We start from the raw sequence: 24,676 nt of genomic DNA on the forward strand, positions 1-24,676 counted from the left end.
CTGTCAGCATAGAGCCTGATGTGGGCTCAAATTCACGAATTGTGAGATCATGACCTGAGTCAAAATCAAGAGTTGGAAGCTTAACCAACTAAGCCACCCAGGCACCCCTTTGCTTAGTGATTATTAAAGCCAGATTTTAATTGCATCCTTACCTTTACGGGAAAGATATGCCACATTCTACATAGTCTCATAGCTTTAATAGCTCAGACTTTGACAGAATGCAGGATGAGAGCTAAGGTGAAAGTACACGATTAATATTAAAGCATATATATCTCCTGGAACAAAGATTGAACTTAGTTGGTCATATTTGTTGACGTGGCATGGAGAATAAAAATTTGCCTTGAAAAATTAGGAGAAGATTATCAAAATGAAGAGTGGGAATTTTTCAGTCTTGAGAGGTAAGTTTAGAAGCATCAATGACTATGTGTTAACAGAAGAGTGAGCTCTTTTAATCTTTCTATTTTGAAATTAGTTGCATATGGTGGTCTAGCCACAGAAATATGGCAAGAGCTCTTATCAGTGTTAGCAACTATTCAGCTATCAATACCTTCTAGAAACTTTGAACTCTTGCCAAGGCAAATAAGGCCCACCTGTCAGTATGGTGGTAGATTACCTAATAAAAAGTTAATGTTTGGGCAATGTGCTTTGTAGACATGTTGATTGGATACACTTTGAATTGAGTTGTGAAAATATTAGTAAAACAAAATACTCTTTTAACAGATTGCAATGTTGACTTAACTGAAATTCATTGTGAACCAGCTGATTTTTTTCTTTCTGTCTATGATAAAATTTCATCTTGTTCTATCAAAGACAATTACTGAGGGTTTATTTGCTGTTGCAATATGAATAAAAATTGATTGAAAAGCCTGCCACTGTGTACCTAGTTATAGGAAAGTAGTTGTTCTAGAGGTAGATTATGAAAGCACTATGGCAAAAAAATAAAATAAAATCTAAACACTGAAATTATTCCTTAAGGACATATATAATTTAATTTTAACTGAAATAAGGATGTGAGCATTATCTTCAGAGACTGTTGATAAAAATATATTACAATGATGTTAGTTATTAAGACAATTACAAATACTATTTTGAAAGTGTTCTGATACTACTACTTAGTTTGTTATAACTTCACCTTGCTTAGCTTGTAATTAATAAGATTCCCCAACCCACCGATCCATAGATGGATGTTAGCTGAAATTTTCATTAAGGTAGTAATTATCTCAGTTTTCCCTATCCAGTTATTTGGAGGGTATTGGGAATAAACCAGAGAGATTTCATGTAATGCCTTTTGCCCAGTGACTGGTCTAAGTTCAGTAAGTTTTTCCCCCTCCCTTTCTCTTCTCTTCCTCTTTCTCTTTTTTTCCTCGTCCTCCTATGTTCCCTCCTCTTCTTTCTCTTCCTCCTTCACCACTGCTCTTTACCCTTCTCATCCTCCTTATAATTTCTCTTTATTACTATTGACACGAACCAAGCATTGGCTGTGCCCACATGAGCAGTATGTTCAGGTTCTGTCTTCAAGATCCTAAAATGTGAGAAAAGGTTCTGAGCAGCACACTGTGGGGGAATTCACCATTTTAAATTGCTGCCCTAGTTTATTCCTCCTCTCGCCTCCAATGGGGAAAACAAACAAAAAAGGTGAAAGAGATGAAGTTACTTTATACTGGGTCTCTCCATTCTGGGGCCCTGAGGAGTAGAGATCTGGTATAAAAACCCAAAGGCTGCCTTCTATAGGTTCAAGTGAATATACTATCTGGCTCAGAGATTCAAGTTCAATAAGAAACTAACATTCAAGGTGACATGTCTTAGGATAGGTTCAAAAAGAGAAAATATCCTTCCTAAAATATATAAGCTGAATGCCCCTCACATTCCATTCTTCTCTTTGTAGTGGGCAAAGAATAGATATACAGACAATCCTCTAAAACTCATGAAAGTATTCAGGGTTTATGGCATCAGGATGATTTTATTTACCTGTCAACCTATTTTCTGAAAGCGGTTTTAAGAGATTTATGAGACTTGCTAGCATTTGGTCTATCCTCAGGACTCTGAACTGAACACAGTTTTTGAAGCATCACTTGCTATTTAGCTTCCTTATTATTATTAGTTTCCGGAACTATTACTTACTGGGTTTCTAGACCCCAGAGGCTGTACTAGGCCCCTAAGATATAAATGCTTCAGGGGCACCTGGGTGGCTCAGTAGGTTAAATGTGGGACTTTGGCTCAAGTCATGATCTCCCAGTTCACAAGTGGTTCACGAGTTCGAGTCGCACGTGGGGCTCTGTGCTGACAGCTCAGAGGCTGGAGCCTGCTTTCTATTGTGTGTCTCCCTTTCTCTCTCTGCCCCTCCCCCGCTCACATTCTCTCCCTCTCTATCTCTCTCTCTCTCACTCAAAAATAAACATTAAAAAAATATATAAATGATTCCGATACACTAAGGTATTTAGATAGAAGTGGCTTCAGATAGAATATTCAGCTCTAATGTAGAGATTTGCATGGAATTTTCTGTAGAGTCACTTGCTTCAGTAGCTACTGTATTCCATGCCATTGGATGGCCTCATGCTTTCACAAGGTATCATGGTCATATCCTGTACTTACACACTGTCTGCAAATATAGTCAAGAGATTGATATTGTACAAAGTTGCCCTTTTTTGGAAGGGAGACGGTTCTATTCCCTGTCTGTTCTCTATACTGTAAGCTCTAAAACTCAGTCTCAGTGTCACCAGAAATGATCAGCCTCTGGGAAACTGAGCCACTTTAACTAAACTCACCAAAGACAATTTATAAATCGGAGTGTGTCTAGTTGTCTGTAAAATGGGAGAAATAAAATGACAGCAGAGAGAAATGGAACTTCAGAGTTAGACCTTCCTTTGATTCCTGGCTTTGCCACTTTCTGCTATGAGACCAAATTCCTTAGTTGCCTTGAGCATCAGTCTTTTTAAAGGCAATAGGACAGTACGTGTCTGGCATCCAGGAAGCACTCCATAAATCATTGACTGCATCTTACCAAACCAGTTGGATACTCATGTCAGAACAGCAGCATCTTTCATGATATAAAGCTTGCTTGGGAAACCCAAATACAGTTGATCGTTGAACAACACAAGTTTGAACTGTGTGGGTCCACTTATACTCATATTTTTTAAATAAATACAGTACAGAACTGTAAATGTATTTTCTATTCTCCAAAATTTTCTTAATAAGATTTTCTTTTCTCTAGCTTATTTTGAGAACACAATATGTAATACATGTAACATGCAAAATATATGTTAATTATGTTATCAATAAGGCTTCCAGTCAACATAGGCTATTAATAGTTAAGTTTCTGGAGACTCAAAAGTTGTACACAGATTTTCAACTGTATGAGAGGTCAGCACCCATACCACCTGCATTGTTCAAGAGTCAACTGTAATACATATAAGTTTGCTTTATAAAAATCAATTAAAAATTATAGTAAAAGACATTTATATTCATGTGGAATATTTTTCAGGAGGCCATGATAGTTTGCTGGGTCAGTTTTCTTTCACAATAGAAGGAGTACTGCCTACCTGACCATATACATGTCCCATGTAAGGAAAGGCTTCATCCTAGACAATGCCAGGGCTATGCTCTGATTTCAGGGGCTTGAAGCCACATTCTTTATACCAAGATCTTTGTCCCATCTGCCCCAAATTCCATAAGTTGAGACATTCTTTTATGCATTGAAGACCTGGTTTGTTTAAGTTCTTTCAATGGAAGCATCTCTGGCCATAGCCATATTTGTTTTGCTGTTGAAAAGTTGGGGTCATTGATGACCATTCACTGGAAAGATGGGTTCTAAAATGGAAAGAAGAGGGAGGGCACCTGAGAGTAATGAAACCATCAGAAAAAAATCTTTGCTACATTTACAGTAAAAAATGTAGGGGTGCTTAGGAAAGGGGAAGGCTCTGCATATCAGAGATTTCTCCTTAAGTCTAAGCCATTTCTGGAATAGTTTCCAAGTAATAACCAATCATGCCTATGGTAACTTTATAAAGAGGCTTATATTACAGTTTCTTGCTGTAACAACATTACTTTCTTTTTATGCCAGTAGAAAACATCCCCAAATGTAAAACTCAAATGGAATTATAAAGTCTTTCCTTTTCCTTATTTTTGCCTCCATAGACTGATTTTTTTCCCCATTGCAAGTGATATCTCTACCCTAGTTGTCTTCTGTATTTTTAGCAGAATGGAGAAAATGATCTTACCAGTAAAATGGTTTTGAATTCCCATTATTTTGCTTTGATTGATGATATGAACCCCCATAATATCTCTTCTATAGTCCATATCAGGGGTCAGTAAACTATTTCCTGTAAATATAATTTTATTGGACAATGATACACCCATTCATTTATGTATCATCTATGACTACTTTCATGTTACAATGACAGAATTAAATAGTTGCCATGTACCTATGGCCTTCAAAGCGTATGGCATTTACTATCTAGCCCTTTACAGAAACAATTTACTGATTCCTCACCTACATGGTAAGGAAAACCTCTATGAATCTAAAAGCAGACACTTTATTCCTTGTCTATACATTTCATGACTTATCGTCTTTTCTAAAAATTTGATTCATTTATGGTGCTAGCTGGCCTTAGTACTCATCTTTTTCTACCATATTGGAAAAGAGTATTTGCGCCAACTACATTCTTCCCTGATGAAAAAAGAAATATTAGTTTGATTTCTGGCTTTGCCATTTGCTAGTAATATGACATTGGAAAAGCTATTTAAGTTCTCCCAGATTCATCATAACCTGTAAAGTGGAAATAATGAGATCTACTCCATTTGGTTATTGTGAAGGTTAAGTGAAAATATTACTTTAGCACTTAGCATAATTCCACTCATAATGAGTGCTCAATGCGTTTTATTTACATATAATAGAAGTAACTTTAAAAACATATTTTGAAAATATCAACATACCCACAGAAACATGCCATTATAAAAATGATACTAAGTAATTCCCAATACAAACAAAGATACCTTAGTTTTGTTCTTTGCAAATAAAACAAGAGGGATAAAGCTAATCATTAACTTGGAGTTCATTGAGCTTTGATAGTGAGAATGAAGACATTTGCTAATTTCTATTTTTTAAGTGTGTGTGTGTGTGTGTGTGTGTGTAACAAGAAGGAATTAGAAACTAACTTGAATGCCTGCAGTACACAGTCAAAACACTTCTGTTGATAAAAAGAAAAAGGTGCTGGAATAAGATAATAAAAATGTAAAACATGATTGTTACTGATTAACAGATTTTAATTGTCCACTATGAAGTTATTTTCTTAGGATTAAATATGAAGTTTTTGCATGTTTTCCTATTCTAAATTTAGCCTGTTTGTGAAGTGCTCTGAGTCCTTCTTTTCTGTTTCAGTTTATATGTGACCTGCAGGCAATCTTTCCTAGCTACCGTGTGTGGTTTCCAGATCCGTCTTATGTGCTCCCATAACTCAACCTTTCTGTTATTATTCAGCACATTCTATATTGTACTTTATCTGTTTGCATGTCTAACTCACCATTAGCTACATATTCCTGGAAAGAAGAATCATAATTATATTTTATCCTGCACACTTACCACGCAGTGATTGTCAGTCAGTTAAATAAATGTTCAGGTTAAAAGAAAGAATGTGACATACATAAAATGGAAAGAAGGCTTTTCAGTACAGTTTTATAATTAACGCTGAAATTATGAGAATTCCATATTCATGCAATATTCTGATTTAAAAAACTTTAAAAATGAAAAATGAACTCAATTAGTAATTTAATATCATTCAACCAACAAATATTTATTGAGCAAATGATTTGCAGGCACTATTTTAGGTGATGGGGAGACAGTAATGAACGAAGCAGATAAGATCTCTGATTTCCTAGAGCATCATGAACTCCCATACATGAGGCATTGTACTTGCTTGCAAAGAAAACTCACTCACAAAATGACAGATGTATGTGTTATTGAGGCAAACTCTGAACTCATGTTTGGAAAGATGAATGACATTTTCTATTCACTGTTATAAGCAGTGAACTTGGATGTTATTTCTTGAACCATCCTTTAATATCTAGAAATTTCTGAAGCAGGAGTTATAATCGCCTAGTAAAATGTCAACGTCACTTATGTAAAGCATAATTTTCATTTTATGCTGTTTCTGTTTTTGCTATCGCAGTTTCTGTTAGTGACTATTTAGATCACAAGTGACCCATCATGTGGTATCAGTGTTTCTCTGTGTCGGTGTTTCTGCAAGGTGGGGGAATGGGGTAATAGATCTCAGTGGCTTCTTTCAGAAAAACAATTAACACAGTAATTTATTGCCATGAAAATTCTGTATAGCAAACCACCCTGAAACTCATTGGACCAATGGGCTTCACTGGGGCTTGGTCTTCTCATGGGAAAGCATGGAGGACATTCATAAATATAGAGTTCTCCCAATGACACGGCTTAGAACTGGCACACTTTTATTTCTATCCATATTCTTTTGGCTAAAACAAGTAAAGTAACAAAGCTCAAGTTCTAAGGACAGGATAGTAGCTTCCATTCTCAGAGAAGAAAAGACACAAGTGTAGATGCCAGGAGAGTGAAGAACTGGGACCAACAGTAGCCTATCACAATAATCCTATGATTTACTATGGCTGAGTAACAAACAGAAATGGATGAGAAATTGTACTTAAGATAGTCATTTTGCTCAACTGAAGGATCTGGCTCCATTTTGGAAGTTTTATACAGAGGAATTAAAAAATTGATGTACCGAACATATGTGACCACCTACCCTCAAAACCAGTGTTTCTGTAATTGTGATTAGTAACATTATTGGGGGGGATAAACCCCACTAATTAAACAAAGAAATAAAATAGAAAATATCAGAGTGGGTTGAATGAAGTAAGCATTTTGTTTAATGAAAACGTTTGCTTCTGTTATGGAGGCATACCTACATGTGTACTGAGTCATGATACAAAATATATGTCTTCCTATTGTGGTTAAAACAAAGCTTGGGAAAGCCGTTGTTCTAACTTATTTTCTATCTATAAGATGTTATTGGGTTTAAGTACATTCTAATTTTTCAAAATAGTCCTTGGGCAGGCATGTCATCTGTTTTGAAATTGAACCGTTTTTTCAGTGTTCGTTTTTTCCTTTGTACAGATATCTAATACAGGAGTACTTTTCTTTCAAATCAATCAACAATTAAGGCAGTTTTAATGGACACGTGTTTTTATATATATGCTGGTAACACCCATGACTGTGGTTACTGGTGGCCCATGTTTGAGATTATTTTAAAAGTAATGGTAATATTTACCTTCTCTATTTAGCTTGCTCACTGCCAGCTTCCTGATGCTGGTTTAGAATAAAAGCACTTCCCAGTTATATGTATCAATAATATACTGTTACCTTGCTTCAGAAAGATTTATTATCAGCTTATCTTTTCCAGATTTCAATATTTGCGTCATCTGTCTAGGTGAACTGTGGCCTACGGTAACACAGCAGTGGCTCTAGTCAGTAGCTGTCCAGGGGACACATGCGGAGGGGGCCTCCTCCCCAAAGGCAGTGTTTCTGCAGCCGGCTTGTCCCCTCTCTGGTCACTCTTACCTGAGAAGGTAGGTCTGAATGCTCACAGGGACTAGCCTGAGGGCCTAGGTAATCTTTCACTGAGAAAATGCTGACAGCCAGAAAAGTTATCAATGGTTTGGTACTTACTAATACATTAAAATTTAGGATTATTTAATAGAAAAGTTAACAAGGTTTCTGTAATTTAGTTTCATAAAACCTGAGTTAGTAAGAGAAGGTAAAAAATAGTGACATATTTTTAAATAGCATGCTTTACCTGTGCTTTTAAAATGTTTCACGTTTATTAAAACTTCACCTATGAAAACCTAGGAAACCTGGAAAGTTAAGACATGATTTTTTATCTCCATTTCTCGTAAATGAAGGAAATTCCTTCTGTGGATGTTGGCTAGTGTTAGCATAACAAAACGATCCCCACAGAGATTTTTATACATTTTAAAATTAAATCGCATGTTATTGTTACTATTTGCTCAATTACAAAACTAAAATCTTATTTGCACAAGTATTATTGGTGGGAAAAATCCTGGCCCTTTGCCAAATGACTTCACTCTTTAGCGTGTGCGTGTGTGTGTGTGTGTGTGTGTCTGTTTACGTGCCATATATTAGATTGATTAGATTAGGAAGTTTTTAGTTATGATGACCTAAATTTGATACATATCATCTTATGCAAGTCTACATACCAGAAAAATTTTCCAGTATAGTTGATTTACCTGATCATAATATTGCTGAAGATTCTTTTTTCTCTTTTCAATTGGAATGGGTTGATGAATAAGCAAACGAATGGAATTTGCCATTCTTCCTGTTTCTTTAAGATGGAAAGGATTGCTTCCAGTGATATCACCTTCTCAAGACTCATGACTTAAATATTTGAAAAAGTTGTTTCTCCTACCCCTTCTTTCTTTCTCTCTTTTAAAATAAGTGTTTTACCCTAGAGGAGAAAGCAGGAAAAGACCTCTCTGGTCTCAGCCGTAGCAATTTCTTACTTGACACATCCCCAAAGGCAAGGGAATTAAAAGCAAAAATGAACTACTGGGACCTTATGAAGATAAAAACATGATTAAAAATTGTTTTGCACTCTCAGCATCAGTGCCATCTTCTGGGAAACCTCTGTGCCACAGAGCCAAGTGGAAGAAGCAGTGGATGAACAGGCTGAAGCGAAAAAGAAGAAAGATGAGGCAGAGGTCCAAGTAAACTGTCAGCTTGTGCACCCACGGAAGTCACAGGAACATCCCAGAGGTCAGGGATATTTGTACAAATTGTTGGACTGCACGCCTACTTTCTAGAACTTGATTCAGTGGATCTAGACATCCATCATCATTTGATCACAATGACCACCTGGGACCTTCCTTAGCAAAGGCAACAACCAACAAAACTAAAAGGCAACCAATGGAATGGGAAAAGATATTTGCAAATGACATATCGGAAAAAGGGCTAGTATCCAAAATCTATAAAGAGCTCACCAAACTCCACACCTGAAAAACAAATAACCCAGTGAAGAAATGGGCAGAAAACATGAATAGACACTTCTCTAAGGAAGACATCCAGATGGCCAACAGGCACATGAAAAGATGCTCAACGTCACTCCTCATCAGGGAAATACAAATCAAAACCACATTCAGATATCACCTCACGCCAGTCAGAGTGGCCAAAATGAACAAATCAGGAGACTATAGATGCTGGAGAGGATGTGGAGAAACGGGAACCCTCTTGCACTGTTGGTGGGAATGCAAACTGGTGCAGCCACTCTGGAAAACAGTGTGGAGGTTCCTCAAAAAATTAAAAATAGACCTACCCTACGACCCAGCAATAGCACTGCTAGGAATTTACCCAAGGGATACAGGAGTACTGATGCATAGGGGCACTTGTACCCCAATGTTTATAGCAGCACTCTCAACAATAGCCAAATTATGGAAAGAGCCTAAATGTCCATCAACTGACGAATGGAAAAAGAAATTGTGGTTTATATACACAATGGAGTACTACGTGGCAATGAGAAAGAATGAAATATGGCCCTTTGTAGCAACATGGATGGAACTGGAGAGTGTGATGCTAAGTGAAATAACCCATACAGAGAAAGATACCATATGTTTTCATTCTTATGTGGATCCTGAGAAACTTAACAGGAACCCATGGGGGAGGGGAAGGAAAAAAAAAAGAGGTTAGAGTGGAAGAGAGCCAAAGCATAAGAGACTCTTAAAAACTGAGAACAAACTGAGGGTTGATGGGGGGTGGGAGGGAGGGGAGGGTGGGTGATGGGTATTGAGGAGGGCACCTTTTGGGATGAGCACTGGGTGTTGTATGGAAACCAATTTGACAATAAACTTCATATATTGAAAAAAATAAAAATAAAATAAGTGTTTTACAAAACACTTTTGGTATTGTAATAAAGAATAGTGGATAAATTAGAGAGCTGCAAACGTATTTTTAGAATAAAATTATTATCAAGTTTATTTCTAGTTTTATTTCTAAATCTGTATAGAACAAAAACAGGATATGAGGGCATTTCAGAAACTTTAGGGCATTTAGCAAAACTTTAATTTTAATATAAGACTAATGTGGATAAGTAACTCATGTAAAGAATTATATAAGCACAAAAAGCACAAATTGTATAATTTCTTAATAATTACTCACCAAGAGGTTTTTTTTTAAAGTATGGTTAAAGTTTTGTTTGAAGCAATTCATAGACAATACATTTAATTTTATTAAATACTTTTTTTCTGGTTATGAAAGTAAAACATTCTTATAGTAGAAAACTTGGAATATGTAGAAAACATAGAGAAGAAAGTAAAACTTTCCTATTCTTTCACCACCCAGGAAATTTTTTTGGTAAAATTTGGTATTATTTTTCTTATTTGCTGTTGTTTAATTTTTTTTTTTTGAGTTTCAATCTCACCACCTCTGAGTAAATGATATTAAGCATTTAGAGTATACCATTCCATACCTATTTTCCATGTTTATACAAATGTGTGTGTGTGTGTGTGTGTGTGTGTGTGTGTGTGTCCCTACAAGTAGTATTGTTGAAAATATTTTTTTCTTTACTTGACAAGATATCATTGCCATCTTTCTATATCTCCAAATATTTTAATTTTACATCTTACTGCGTATCTGTCATATCTACTGATGTGTGTATGTCTGCTAGAAGTTCAGACTGTTTTAGTTCTTACTTTTGTTGCTGTTACAAAAACTACTGCTGGGTTGAACAACATAGGTATTTTAACTTGAAAAAATACTGCTAGAGAAAATTGCCAAAATAAATGATTAGCTATATATCTTGTCATCTTGTCAAGAAGTTTCATTTGCCTGCCCCTCACCATCCTGAGAAAAACTGGGAGACATTGAGATAGTTGCAAATTTAAGTTCCAGGTTAGCATTAAGTTTTCTTGAAATACATATTTTTTCATTTCAAAAATCCTTTTTTAATAAGCATTGCATTGTGTTATATGATCATAATCCTTTTTAGTTTACACTAAATCTTAGTTTAAATAGTGTTACTTACTGATGTTGTTTTTATTCTTCATCTGTTGTTATTTAGAATTTTTTGTTTTGATTTCATTTTTATATTGTTAGAGTATTCCCTAGAGTTTCTCAGAAGGTGGTCATAAATGTATACTTGTCTTTCTTTTGCCTTCATCTGACTACTGTTTTGGCTGAATATAGGATTGTTGAGTTGCCGTCTTATTTCCTTAATAGTTTCTAAACTTCTTCCACTGCCCTCTGGCTTCCAAAATTGCTAGCCCAATCATCTTTCCTTTGTGTGTGTGTGTATGTGTGTGTGTGTGTGTGTGTGTGTGTGTGTGTGTGTGTGTTTAAGCAGCATTGTTGAGATATAATTGATATGCAAAGAACCATACACATTTAACATGTACAATGAAGGAATTTCTAACTGGATGGCTAGAAGATTTTCTTCTTTATCTTTGAAATCAGAACCAAGCTAAGTGTATGTGCCCTACTTTATAATGGCCCCAGGGGGCACAGAAATGAACTAATGAACTCCTTAGTTCATTTGTTCATTCATTCAATCCTTTATTCATTTTTGTGCTCAATGTTCTAGACATTTCCCAGGCCCTGGGGCTATAGCAATGAATAAAACAGCCCATTCCTTTATGACATACTCCCTTCTTTGATTCATTTCATCTTGATTTTTCCCTGTTCATCCCCCTTTTCCCATTGCTTTCCCTCTGCCTATAGTGACCTTTTAGAATGTACCTTTTAATGTTGATTTAAATATATGTGTATTCTTATAAGAGTTTCCTGATGCTTTTTTATATATTCCCTTAACATGTCTATAACATTCTTCTTGGATGTTTCCTTATTTGATAAACTATGCACAGGATACTATTGTAAGTAAACACTTTACAAATGTTAACTCATTCCAGCCTCATAAAACCTCAAGAAATAGGTTTTTATTTATTTATTGCATAAGAAAACTATAGGCCCAAGAGTTTGGGTAGCCTGTCCAAGGGCACAGAATATGTGAATGGCCAGACCTGCCTGGACTTGAAAGGCCACACTCTTCAGCACACAGCTCCAACCTCATAAATTCAAAACCCAACTCCTGATTTCTTCCTGTTTCTTGCCCTTCTCCAATCACCATCTTTTTCATCTCCTTAAACGGGACCCTCCACCTTCAAGCTGCTCAAAACAAAAGCCTTGCTATTTCCCTTGATAACTTCCTCCCAGCCCACACTCAGTCGATGTGCAAATTCTGCCTGCTGTATCTTTAGAACATTTCCAAACTTGACCACTACTCTCCACACTCACTGTCCCTGCTATGTCCAAACCATCATCTTCCCTCACCAGGTTCTAGTGACAGCATCCTAATCATCTCATCTTTGCCCTTACCCTCTGGCTCTGTTCTCAGCACAGTAGCCAGGGTGGATCTGTCAGAACCTGTCAACTCATGTTGCTGGGTTCAAAACCCTCCAGTGACTTCCTTTTTTCACTCAAGGGCAAACAAAGCTAAAATTCTTACTGTGACCTGAAAGGCCCTATTCAGTGTAGCTCTGTACAGCTTCCGTGGCTTCCCCATCTATTTTTTCTCTGTGTTGCTGGCTTTGTGCTATCCCCATTGACATCTGCTAATTTTGCAAACACACTAAGCATGTTCCCATCTCAAGACTTTGGAGTCTGCTCTATCCCCTCCCTGGATTGTGCTTCCTCTACATATCCATGTGGTTAGCTTCTCGGTTCCTTCAGATACATATATATATATTATTCAGTCAGCTTTTTATTTAAGTTTTCCATGGCTACCTTATCCTGAAGCTCAATCCTCTCTCCAAACCTTGCACTTCTCTCTTCTTTGCTTTATTTTTTCTCCTTAGTAACTATTGCAATCTAATTTCATGTTTATTGAGAACATGAAGTGTCCCCCAACCCACACCTGAATGTAAGTTCCTGAAGGGCAGGAAGTTTTGTTATGTCTTTTCACCCCAGTACCTGGTATCTGACAGAGGGAAGGCATTTACCCAATATTTATGAAAAAGGATGTGTGAATTTCTATTTCTTTGTATTTTAGCTTAATGTATGTAATGTTCTTCCACTTGATTCACAAGGTCAGTGATTTGGTCTTCAGTGGTGACTATTCTCTTTTATAACTTCTTTATGGATTTTAAAAATACCCAAGATAATTTCTTTTGCTTTCAGAACCTTTTTCCGTGTTCTAATTTGATCTTCTTGGGTGCTTTTGCTAAATTTTGTTTAAAGCTCTCATTTTTCTGCCTCTAGAGTAGTTTTTCTTTTCTTTTCTTTTTTAATTCAAATGTTTATTTATTTATGGAGAAAGAGAGAGAGAGAGAGAGCAAGCGTGAGAGGGACAGAGAGAGAGGGAGAGAGAGGATCCCACGCAGGCTCTGCACTGTCAGCATGCAGCCCAATGTGGGGCTCAAACTCACAAACTATGAGATCAGGATCTGAGCCAAAATCAAGAGTCGGATGCTTAACCTACTGATCCACCCAGATGCCCCAGGTCCATATTACTTTTTAAAAATTCCCTCCCTCACATCAGTCAGAGTACTGTATACCTCAAAGTTTCTCTTATAAATAGCCATGGATAGTTCTAGAACAAAAAATGAAATCCTGGGTTACAAGGTCTTATATCTCTATTCCGAATTTTGCATTATGTATTAACTACAAAGTCACCATCTAGAAGAAATGGAAAGTCACTTAAATGAATCCAAAGAAGCCAACAGAGCATTGAGACTGGCTTCTATCTAGGCCAAAGACAGCTATTTATTCTTAGTTTCCTTTAAGGTATCAAGCAGTCCTTGCCTTGAATTCCCTGGTAATTTAACTGCTCTACATTTCCTCCTTGGAAACTGCTTTTGTATTTCTACATTTTGTACATTTCTACATTTGTGCATTTTGCTAAGGACATACCAGAAGATTCTGCACTGTTATAACTCCAGGCCATTTTACTATTGTTTCCTTGAATAGCTGCCAGTTCCCTTGCGGCAAAAAGTCTTGATATCTCTCTAAGTGTGCCTTGGAATCAGGTGACTTTTTCCTGTAGTGTTTGGGAGTGCTGAGAAATTCCTTATCTAAGCTTGTGTAACTTCTGCTTCTCCCTGGTTCTGTTCATCTGGATACTAGTGATTGCAGCTTTATTAAAAGAATTTTTTTAATGTTTGTTATATATCTTTGAGAGAGAGACAGAGTGCAAGTGGGGAAGGGGCAGAGAGAGAGGGAGACACAGAATCTGAAGCAGGGTCCAGGCTCTGAGCTATTAGCACAGAGCCCAATGTGGGGCTCAAACCCACGAACCATGAGATCATGACCTGAGCTGAAGTTGGATCCTTAGCCAACTGAGCCACCCAGCTCCCCAACAGTTTTATTTTTAAAAGCTATGACTTTTCCACTCTATTCTCCATGATTATCTTTTGAAGGGGCACAGTGGGCCTCCTTTCCTTTCACTTTATAACTAATTATTACAACTGATGGCAAACAGAATGAATTTCTCTTTGCTTAACATTGTCTGTCAGACATACTTTCCATCCCTTTCACATAATTCACTCATATTCTTTACTTTTTACGAAAGAGTGGTGAGGAAGAAACCAATCCACTCCTTCGCTTAGAAGCTATGTATTCAAGTAAAACAGAAAGGAAGGGAAAAAAGAAAAGAATCAGAGAAGCCAGCTAGGAGGCTACTAATTTGACAGTGTTTGGTGGCTCGGACTATGAGAGCTGGTCCAATTATGGATATATTTTCAATGAAGTGTCAAAATATCTACTGATGGGTTGGCTATATTGTTGAGTATAAGAAAGAGTAGTCAATGATTACTTCAAGGACTAGGACTGAGGATTTTCAAGAATGAGTTGCCATTTTCTAGATGTGTAGGAAGGAAGAGGAGCTGGACACATGTTGTGAAGATTTGAGGCTTTAAACATAGTCAGTGGTTATATCCTCTAGGCAGCAGGAGATGTTTGTCCAGAGTACAAGCAGGAGGCCATGGCTGGAGGTATTTATTTGAGACCCATCAGCATATAGATTAGCTTAAAGCCAGGAGACTAAGAAATCACCTAGGGAGCTGTTCTAAGTAGAGAAGAGAATCAAAGACTTGCCTTAGGGCAAGTGACTTAAGGAAGAACTAGCAACGAAGACTGAAAAGAGTAACCAGTGAGGTATCAGAGGTTTAAGAGTGGTGACCTGGGAGCCAAGGAAAGAAATTGTTTCAAGAAGTACCTTGGGATACTGAGAATGATGAGTAGATGAAATCTGAGCATTTATCACTGGGTTTAGAACACAGGACAACATGATTAAAAATTGTTTTGCACTCTCAGCATCAGTGCCACCTTCTGGGAGACCTCTGCGCCACAGAGCCAAGTGGAAGAAGCAGTGGATGAACAGGCTGAAGCGAAAAAGAAGAAAGATGAGGCAGAGGTCCAAGTAAACTGCCAGCTTGTGCACCCACGGAAGTCACAGGAACACAAATAAGGAAAGCCAGAGGTCAGGGATGTTTGTACAAATTGTTGGAGTGCACACCTACTTTCTAGAACTTGATTCAGTGGATCTAGACATCCATCATCATTTGATCACAATGACCACCTTTGAGAAACCCACCTTTCTCATACCAAAACAGTCCCTTTTGGTCCTTTGCCAAGGAGCCTTGACTTCCAGGACTCATTCTGTTTTCATCTGTGGCTGAATGTAACACATGTAAAATAAATCATCTCTTCTGCTGTCTTAGCTGAAGAAAAAAGCTTTTAATGAAGTGCTGACAATAAAAGTCTCTTTGGAGTATATTCAAAGGGTTAGTAAGAGGGGCACCCGGGTGGTTCAGTTACTTGAGTTTTAGACTCTTGATTTTCGGCTCAGGTCATGATCCCAGCGTCAGGGGCTCTGCACTGAGTATGGAGCCTGCTTAAGATTCTCTGTCTCTCCCTCTGCCCCCTCCCCACCCCGCTTTCTCTCAAATAATAATAAAAACAGGTTAGTAGGAGAAGAAAGGAAGACAGGGAATGAAAATTACTCTTTTGAAGAAGTTTTGTTTTTCGAAGTGAATTTAAAAATAATTGCTTTTTGTGGAATTTATTCTTTTTATGGAAGAGTACTACATATTTGGGTACTGCAGGTAATTATTTACAAGGGAAATACTAAAGAGCCAAGGAAGAGAGGAGAATTGTAGGTTATGTCCTTGAACAGGTATGAAGAGATGCTTACTGGGCATGTGCGATGAGACATGGTTGGTTATTTGCATTAATAAGACAGAGGATTAAGTATACAAACAGATGTAGGCTGGGAGGTAAGTGAAGAGATACAGTGTGGACATTTTCTTCTGATCGGGTGTGTTTTTTCAGTGAAACAGGATCAAGGCCATCAGAGAACGAAGATGAGAGAGAAGGTATCTGAGATAGAAGGAGGGAGCAGGTGTGAAACAGTCATCTCAGAGAGTGGGAGAACAAAAGTAATAGAAGGAGGGGGAGGATCCTTGAGCAGTTCTAGTGGCCAATACTTGTCATGAATTTAACAGGAGGCCCCTTGTGTGTTTTTCTCCACCACACTCAGCTGCATGAATGCAGGAGGAGAGCAAGAGGAGAACTGGATTGGACAAAGGTTCAGGTTTTGCTAGGAAAGTTTGTTAATGAGAAGGAGTTGTAAGATAATGTCAAAAACTATTGGAATCTAACTGGGTAAACAGGGGTGCCTGGGTGGCTCAGTCGGTTGAGCGTCTGACTTCAGCTCAGGTCACGATCCCACGGTCTGTGAGTTCGAGCCCCACGTCAGGCTCTGTGCTGTCGGTTCAGAGCCTGGAGCCTGCTTCGGATTCTGTGTCTCCTTCTCTCTCTGCCCCTCCCGGACTCAGGTTCTGTCTCTCTCTATCAAAAAATGAATAAACATTAAAACAAAATTTAAAAAAATGAGATGAGCCTGAGGGAATGAGGAATAGTGAAAAGATGATAAAAGAAATGAATGAAGGGCTTCGAGGGGGTTGAAAACGTGTTAAAAGAAGAGCACTAGTGGCATGGATTAGGAAGACAAAGTGTGGAGCTTGAAGTTAATATTTTGGAATGACTGCATTACTGATGAAGACAAATTCTAGGGCATGGCCATGGGAGTTTGAGATAAAATAGAATGGGGGTCATACTTATTGGAAGACAAAGGGTCAACGAGCTGAAAGCTCATTACTGGATCATTATGTGACATTAAAATTATCAAGAGTTTTGGCAGGAGTAAACTTGGAGAGAGTGGTGGTAGGTCAGGAGCTAACCTTTGCAAGAAATAAAGAGAAATGACTTGGGAGTCTGTAGATGTCTACAAATGAAGGAGGTATAGTTTGAACACAGAACTTCAAACTTTCAAGGGGTGGTGGTTAGGAAGGATGGCGGCACAACGATCTGCAGTGGCAGTCAATGCAAGGGGAATCTACTTTTCCTCTAAGCTGTATGGTACAAAGGGGATTAAGGATGCAGGAGAGAGAACAGCCACCTTTGACAAGGCTCCGGGTGATGAGGTGTACTCAGGGGAGAGATGGTTTTGGTTAGAACAAAGTGAGGGAAATATTTGAGAAGAGTTTGAGGAGTAGGGTGATGACCCAAGCTCCAGAAGGCACACTTGGAAGGGTTTTGTGGGTAATGGCAGATAGGTGCAGATTAGGGAGTTGTACGCAACAGAGACTGAGCCGTTAGAGGTGGAACCAGGGACCAAGGGCATGGTGAGATTAGTGCTGATGGTCTTTCACCGGAAAGTGGGAACACTCGACCACTGAGTTCCTATCATGTTAGACAGATCTATTTTAAACTATAACTCCTATCAGTATATTTTTAATTCATATGCCATTTTCAAACATTAGGTGATCAGATCATTTGTACAGAATTGGTTGTTTAGCGAGCTAACCAAAGAGATTTGTTACCTTTCCATATTACTATCTTGCATTATTTGTATATACAAATAATGATTATTTCTAGTAAGCTAAATTCTTAGAGCTGGAAGAAAAGAAACAAAAGTACTATTATGTCATGTTCTTAGGTAAGCATTTAACGCGTAATATCATCATACGCCATTTATTTAAGCAATTAAATCTGTTTAAAGGCAAATTATAACACTTTAATCAATACTTGCTATAAATTATGTGTAGTATTCTTTAAGATAAGCAGGAAAAAGTTTTAAGTGTTTTTCAAAGTTTATTTATTTTTGAGAGAGAGAGTGAGAGAGAGAGGGGGCACAAGTGGGGGAGGGGCAGAGGGAGAGGGAGACACAGAATCTGAAGCAGGCTCCAGGCTCCGAACTGTCAGCACAGCTCTTTTATTTTTTTATTTTTCATTTATTTAGCGACAGACAGACAGCACGAGTGGGGGAAGGGCAGAGAGAGGGAGAGAGAGAATCTGTACTGTCAGCGCAAAGCCTGATGTGGGGCCTGAACTCACGAACTGTGAGATCCTGACCTGTGCCCAAACCAAAAGTCTATAACTGAAGTGATAGAGTATAGTTGGGTGCACATTTAAATTACATAGTAAAAACCCATCATTCTTTTCGTGAAATCTGAATTATAATTCAAATGTTACTGAGTTCAAATAACCTAACTAGTTGTAACTTGCTATTTGTTCTGTCATGGAAGAGGCCTGGGTGTCTGTTGAAATGCATCTTACAGATTCATTTGGCATAAATATGTTTCTTTCCGGGAATAGAGAGCAGGAAGGAATTGGGGAGAGGTGTTTCAAATTTATGAAAATATGCATTTTAGTACCTAAATATTTTATTCCTCCAATTCTAGTTCTGGATACATTTAGGTTTTTTTATTTTGTTTTGAGAGAGAGAGAGAGAGACAGAGAGAGAGACAAAGTGCGCACAAGGAGAGGAGGGGCAGAGAGAGAGGGAGACACAGAATCTGAAACAGGCTTCAGGCTCTGAGCTGTCAGCACAGAGCTTGGCACAGGACTCAAACCTGCAAACTGCGAGATCATGATCTGAACCGAACCAAAGTCAGGTGCTTAACCAACTGAGCCACCCAGGCACCCCTGGATGCATTTAGATTTCTGTGTAGTCTTGATCTAAACTGTCAGCCCAGAGGGAAATGCAGGAGATGGAAATGATGACAGACTCCTGGAATTCTAAGGCTTGTTGCTATTTTGTAGCATTTCAACCTAGTGACAGGTTGTTCATTGACAGCAGAAATTCACATTCTTCTCTCCCTCTCTCTCTCTCTCCCTCTCTCTGTGTATATGTATCTGTGTGTATACATACACACACACACACATATATTTGTGTATATATATACATATATATTTCAAAATATATTGAAAATTCCAGAATTTAGCTGAGAATTGCAGAATCATATAGAAACAGTGGGGACATTTTTAAACTCGGTCTCATGGAGACTTGGGTTCTTTAATGAGGCATGAGGAAGAAGAAAGTGCCATCTCTGTTTTAACAAGATTTTACTTTTATTTGTTTTATAAATTGGGATTGCATGAAAAAAAAATTTTTTTAATCAGTTTCAGAGCTTTAAAGAAAAAATCAAAACAGGCTCCAGTGCCGTGCCCACAGCCCACACCGAAGCTCAGTTTCTCTGGATTTCTCACCTCAGCTGTCTTTTCTCTGGGCCACATCATTTCTTACCATAACTTTGGTCCATATATTTAAAATCTCTAATACTTTGGACCACAACATAATACTTCACTGGCGGGTACCACTTTTCAAGACAGCCTATGTTCTCACATGAAAACTAAAAGCTTAATATTCTTGAAAATAATTCATCTGTGTTGGTCCTTTCTGCCATGGAAAGAAAATATGGATTGGTAACGATGAAACTGTACAAGTAATTGAGACCTCAGATCATATTCCAGCTTTAATGGTTTCGTGAACTAAGCCTCGATTTCTTGCCAGTGTAATTACACTTACAAAACGTGTCATGTCCTCTTTATAAGGAACAGTGTTTATATTGTAGATGTGAAATGTTAAATGACGTAACACTTGGAATATTATATTTCAGTGCTTTGCAAACTGGAAGTAAAGGTATGTAAGCTTCTTTCCATTGCAATTCATTCTGTAATTAGAAATAACTTATATGGGGCACCTGGGTGGCTCAGTCGGTTAAGCGTCCAGCTTCAGCACAGGTCATGATCTCACAGGTGGTGGGTTCGAGCCCTGCATCGGGCTCTGTGCTGACAGTTCAGCCTGGATATTGCTTCAGATTCTGTGTCTCCCTCTCTCTCTGTGCCCCTCCCCCATTCATGCTCTGTCTCTCTCTTTCTCAAAAATAAAAAACAACATTAAAAAAAAGAAAGAACTTATATATTATCAAGTGCAAAAGGAGGCACTAGGGGATATTACCTGTGTACAAGAGGCACACGTAAAATATTTCACTTTTTCTTCTAAAATTTCTAAAATTTTAATTCTAAAATTTCTGGGAACTTGTATCTACCCTTTAGAATATAAAGCTCTCCCTCAAGACTGTCTTTTGAACAAAGACTATTTCCATAGATTAAGCATATAAAGAATTCATCATTTGACCTTCTCTGGCCTCAAAAATGTGCTGTTTCATATACTTTAACCTAATAATTCAACTTTTCATTTCTAGCACAGTATCCTACATCAAGTAGATGTTTAAAAAAAATTATTGAACTGAACCATTGAATTAAGCTTAGAAATGAAAGCTCTTTCTAAAATAACTATTTGGGGGGGCACCTGGGTGGTTCAGTCGGTTGGGCGGCCATCTACAGCTCAGGTCATGATCTCACGGTCTGTGAGTTCGAGCCCTGCATTGGGCTCTGTTCTGAGAGCTCAGAGCCTGGAGCCTGCTTCGGATTCTGCGTCTCCCTCTCTCTCTGCCCCTTCCCTGCTTGCTTTCTGTCTCTCTGTCTCTCTCAAAAATAATAAACAATAAACAAATTTTAAAAAAAGGATTAGTTTTTTAGCAAGAAGTAGTAGGTAAATGTGTTAGAAGTTAAAAGAATCAAATTGCCAATGATTCGCTCTCTCTTTTTTTTTCCCCTCCCAGGTTTCCGGAATAGGTTTATGGAAAGCGAAGAAGAAACTCTAACCTGAGTATGGATTTTGAAGAAAGATTCCTCAACACGCAAAGGAAGAAATAAGCTGGTGGATAGCCCTCAGGAATGATGTCCTTTTGCCACAATGTCATTAATATTTCTTGTGTGAAAAGCAGCTGGTCAAATGATGTCCGTGCTTCCCTGTACAGTTTAATGGTGCTCATAATTCTGACCACACTCATTGGCAATCTGATAGTCATTATTTCCATATCACACTTCAGGCAACTTCATACCCCAACGAATTGGCTCATTCATTCCATGGCGACTGTGGATTTTCTGCTGGGGTGCCTGGTCATGCCTTATAGTATGGTGAGATCTGTTGAGCATGGCTGGTACTTTGGAGAAGTCTTCTGTAAAATTCACACCAGCACTGACATTATGCTGAGCTCGGCGTCCATTTTCCACTTGTCCTTCATTTCCATTGACCGCTACTATGCCGTGTGTGACCCACTGAGATACAAAGCCAAGATCAGTATCTTGGTTATTTTTGTGATGATCTTCATTAGTTGGAGTGTCCCCGCTCTTTTTGCATTTGGAATGATCTTTCTGGAGCTCAACTTCAAAGGAGCTGAAGAGATATATTACAAGTACATTCACTGCATAGGAGGTTGCTCTGTCTTCTTTAGCAAAACATCTGGGGTACTGGCCTTTATGACTTCTTTCTATATACCTGGATCTATTATGTTGTGTGTCTATTCCAGAATATACTTCATAGCTCAAGGACAGGCAAGATCAATTAATGATGCAATTGGATTGGAAGAGAAAAATGGAATGTCACAAAACAAAGAAAGGAAAGCTGCAAAGACTTTAGGGATTGTGGTGGGAGTTTTCCTAATATGCTGGTGTCCTTTCTTTGTCTGCATGGTCATGGACCCTTTCCTAGACTATGCTATTCCACCCACCTTAAATGATGCATTGGTCTGGTGTGGCTACCTGAACTCTACTTTCAATCCAATGGTTTATGCATTTTTCTACCCCTGGTTCAGAAAAGCACTGAAGATGATTCTATGTGGTAAAATTTTCCAAAAAGACTCTTGTAGGTATAAACTATTTTTAGAGTCACATCCATAGAATTATTATATTTACTGTTTATTGCTTTGCAAAACAGCTGGTGATCATAATTTTGAACACAACATAATTAAACACATGCACCAATTGCGGGGTCTTTCGTCAAATGTTTGAGCCAAAGAATGGATAGTGACATATAATGCTTTTATTTCACTTCCTTTTTGGGACACAGTGGATGTAATCCTTGCCATGCTTACTATTACATAGAAGCTTTGCAAGTCCAGAATTTAAGGCCTTACGTTAAGAGCATTTCTTGCCCTTAGCTGAACTGCCACGAATTGACAATTGTTCAATGCTGAAATTATGGGGCCGCAATTGGATATGCAAATTAGAATTACTTTGTCATCCATTTGCTCGAATATATATGTCTTTTTGTGAAATCAAATAAAGTACACATTAAATGATATTAAATACTTTTTATACATAATTTGCTATTTATCATGAATTCTTATTAATATATATTCCACTTTTAAAATATTTTGATTTTCATCTTTTTATAATATGCTTTCTTGATTCTCATACTTGCAGAAATTTGGAAAATAAGGAAAAAATAAAAATAAAATATCGTATAGAAACAAAATGAAAATAAAGATATCACTCATAGTTCACCTCCTGAAAAAACTTAAAATTCTTGACAACATGATTTTTTGGTAACTGTATAATGTTACATTGTATGGATGCACAAAGATTTTTTTAGACCATTTCTCTGTTGACCACTTAGACTTCAGTTTCTTTTTTTTTTGTTTTGTTTTTTTAATAATGGAAATGAAACCAAGTTTCTGTCTGTTACCTGCTACTGAAAGTTAGGAAAGTGTCTGAAAGGATTTCACTGTATTTCAAGGTTGTGCCTGGTATGGCAGGACTCAAAATACAAGTTCTAGGAAGTAAGACAAATCCACTTGTTGGGTTCCAGGCTGCATCGAAAGAGAAACAGCCATCCATCAACGCAGCCAAGCATGAGGGATTAACAAAAGGTACAATCAGAATAGACATGCCATGCCTGTTAAGATGGCATCCACACAAAGAAAAAAAGGAACAGGGGCGCCTGGGTGGTTCAGTCGGTTGAGCCTCCGGCTTCGGCTCAGGTCATGATCTCACAGCTTGTGAGTTTGAGCCCCGCGTCGGGCTCTGTGTCTCCCTCTCTCTGTGCCCTCTCTCTCTTCCCCAACTCATGCTCTGCCTCTTTCTCTCTCAGGAATAAACGTTAAAAAAAAAAAAAGAAAAAAAAAAGAAAAAAAGAACAAATGATAGTTTCAAATGAGATTCCCTAACAGGAGTGGGCAACCATTCTAAATTATAAGCACTGATTTCCAGTTGAACTGTTTCTCATACAGGCTTCAAGTAGTCTGTTGCATGGGGAGTAACCCTAGGGATTCGGATTTATTTATTTAATAAAAGAGACTTATGTTCATGAGTACGTTAGGGTAAGGCAGCTAATTTTTTTTTTTTTTGTTTTTTTTTGGGAGAGAGACAGAGCATGAACGGGGGAGGGGCAGAGAGAGAGGGAGACACAGAATCGGAAACAGGCTCCAGGCTCTGAGCCATCAGCCCAGAGCCCGACGCGGGGCTCGAACTCACAGACCGTGAGATCGTGACCCGGCTTAAGTCGGACGCTCAACCGACTGCGCCACCCAGGCGCCCCAAGGCAGCTAATTTTAAATGAAATTAAAACACACCTTCTTGCATGCAAATGTGTGTTCACAAACTTGATGATATCTGAGGATATGTTAAATCCTTCTAGCTCTCACAGTCTATTTCAAGACTACATGTTTTGTTTCATTGATCTGACTAGAGTTTTGTTCTGGTACATTTAAAAAACACAAGTTACCTTTTCATTGAGTGTATGATAAGACAAATTGTCATTATTTACTCCTAGTGTCAAAAATTACCTTGACTTTTTTTTTAGCTGAGACGATTCTGTCAGATTCTAAAAAGGGAACAAAAGCATTTAGACAGCTTTCTGTACATTATAGCAAGTTTCTGTGGTGTTCTCTATTTGCTCCCACACATTCCTCTTAAAATTATTCCTATTTTGTACTTTTGTGTATGTGTGTTTTGCCTATTGTGAATAAATCTTTTTTTAAGCCACTATGTTTTTTGGTACCCATTATTGCTGGCATGCAGTAAAATTGATTTTAGCTTTTCCGTTGATTTGTTTGGGCTTCTACTCTATAGTCATATTATCCTCAAACAATGCTAAATTTTATCTTCCGTCCAATAGTTATGATTTTTATTTTTATTCTTTGTTATACTTTATTAGTCAGAATTTCCAAAGAAATACTGATAGTGGTAATAAGAGTCATGCTTGTCTTACATCTATTTTAAATTAATACTCAGGTTTTTAATATTGATTCCACATTTTTCTTGGGACAAGTTCATGACTCAGATAATACTACTTTTTTTACTCAACGTTATGGCCTCATAGCCTATGTTTTTAATACTCATAATAAGAGATAGCCCATAACCCACCCTCTCAGTGAAACAAGAAGAAAGACTCATTTTGTCTTTCTATATTTCCAGCTTTATTCCAGCTTTCACTCCTTCATGAAGAAAGCATTTTTGTCTTTTAGC

The 24,676-nt window shown here is 37.8% G+C and overlaps 1 protein-coding gene across 3 annotated transcripts; it reads left to right on the forward strand.

Annotated features, from left to right (window-relative positions):
* TAAR1 (trace amine associated receptor 1) lies at positions 1 to 23,534 on the forward strand. 3 transcript variants are annotated; one of them, XM_015074350.3, is made up of 3 exons: positions 1 to 398; positions 7,422 to 7,587; positions 20,989 to 23,534. In XM_015074350.3, the coding sequence occupies exon 3, from the start codon at positions 21,104 to 21,106 to the stop codon at positions 22,106 to 22,108; it is 1,005 nt and encodes a 334-aa protein (XP_014929836.1). In that variant the 5' UTR covers positions 1 to 398; positions 7,422 to 7,587; positions 20,989 to 21,103; the 3' UTR covers positions 22,109 to 23,534. The 3 variants fall into 3 exon arrangements, 2 of the variants coding, with proteins under 2 accessions (XP_014929836.1, XP_053078210.1); XM_053222235.1 differs by having other exon boundaries at positions 7,449 to 7,587; XR_003419346.2 differs by lacking the exons at positions 1 to 398; positions 20,989 to 23,534 and adding an exon at positions 8,637 to 11,936 and having other exon boundaries at positions 2,920 to 7,587.
* The last annotated feature ends 1,142 nt before the right edge of the window (positions 23,535 to 24,676 follow it).

This window comes from Acinonyx jubatus, chromosome B2, assembly GCF_027475565.1.
Source record: "Acinonyx jubatus isolate Ajub_Pintada_27869175 chromosome B2, VMU_Ajub_asm_v1.0, whole genome shotgun sequence".
Lineage (NCBI taxonomy): Eukaryota > Metazoa > Chordata > Mammalia > Carnivora > Felidae > Acinonyx > Acinonyx jubatus.

Excerpts from the sequence above, each read along its gene's own strand:
- TAAR1 (XM_015074350.3), top strand. The coding sequence starts at position 21,104 with ATGATGTCCTTTTGCCACAATGTCATTAATATTTCTTGTGTGAAAAGC.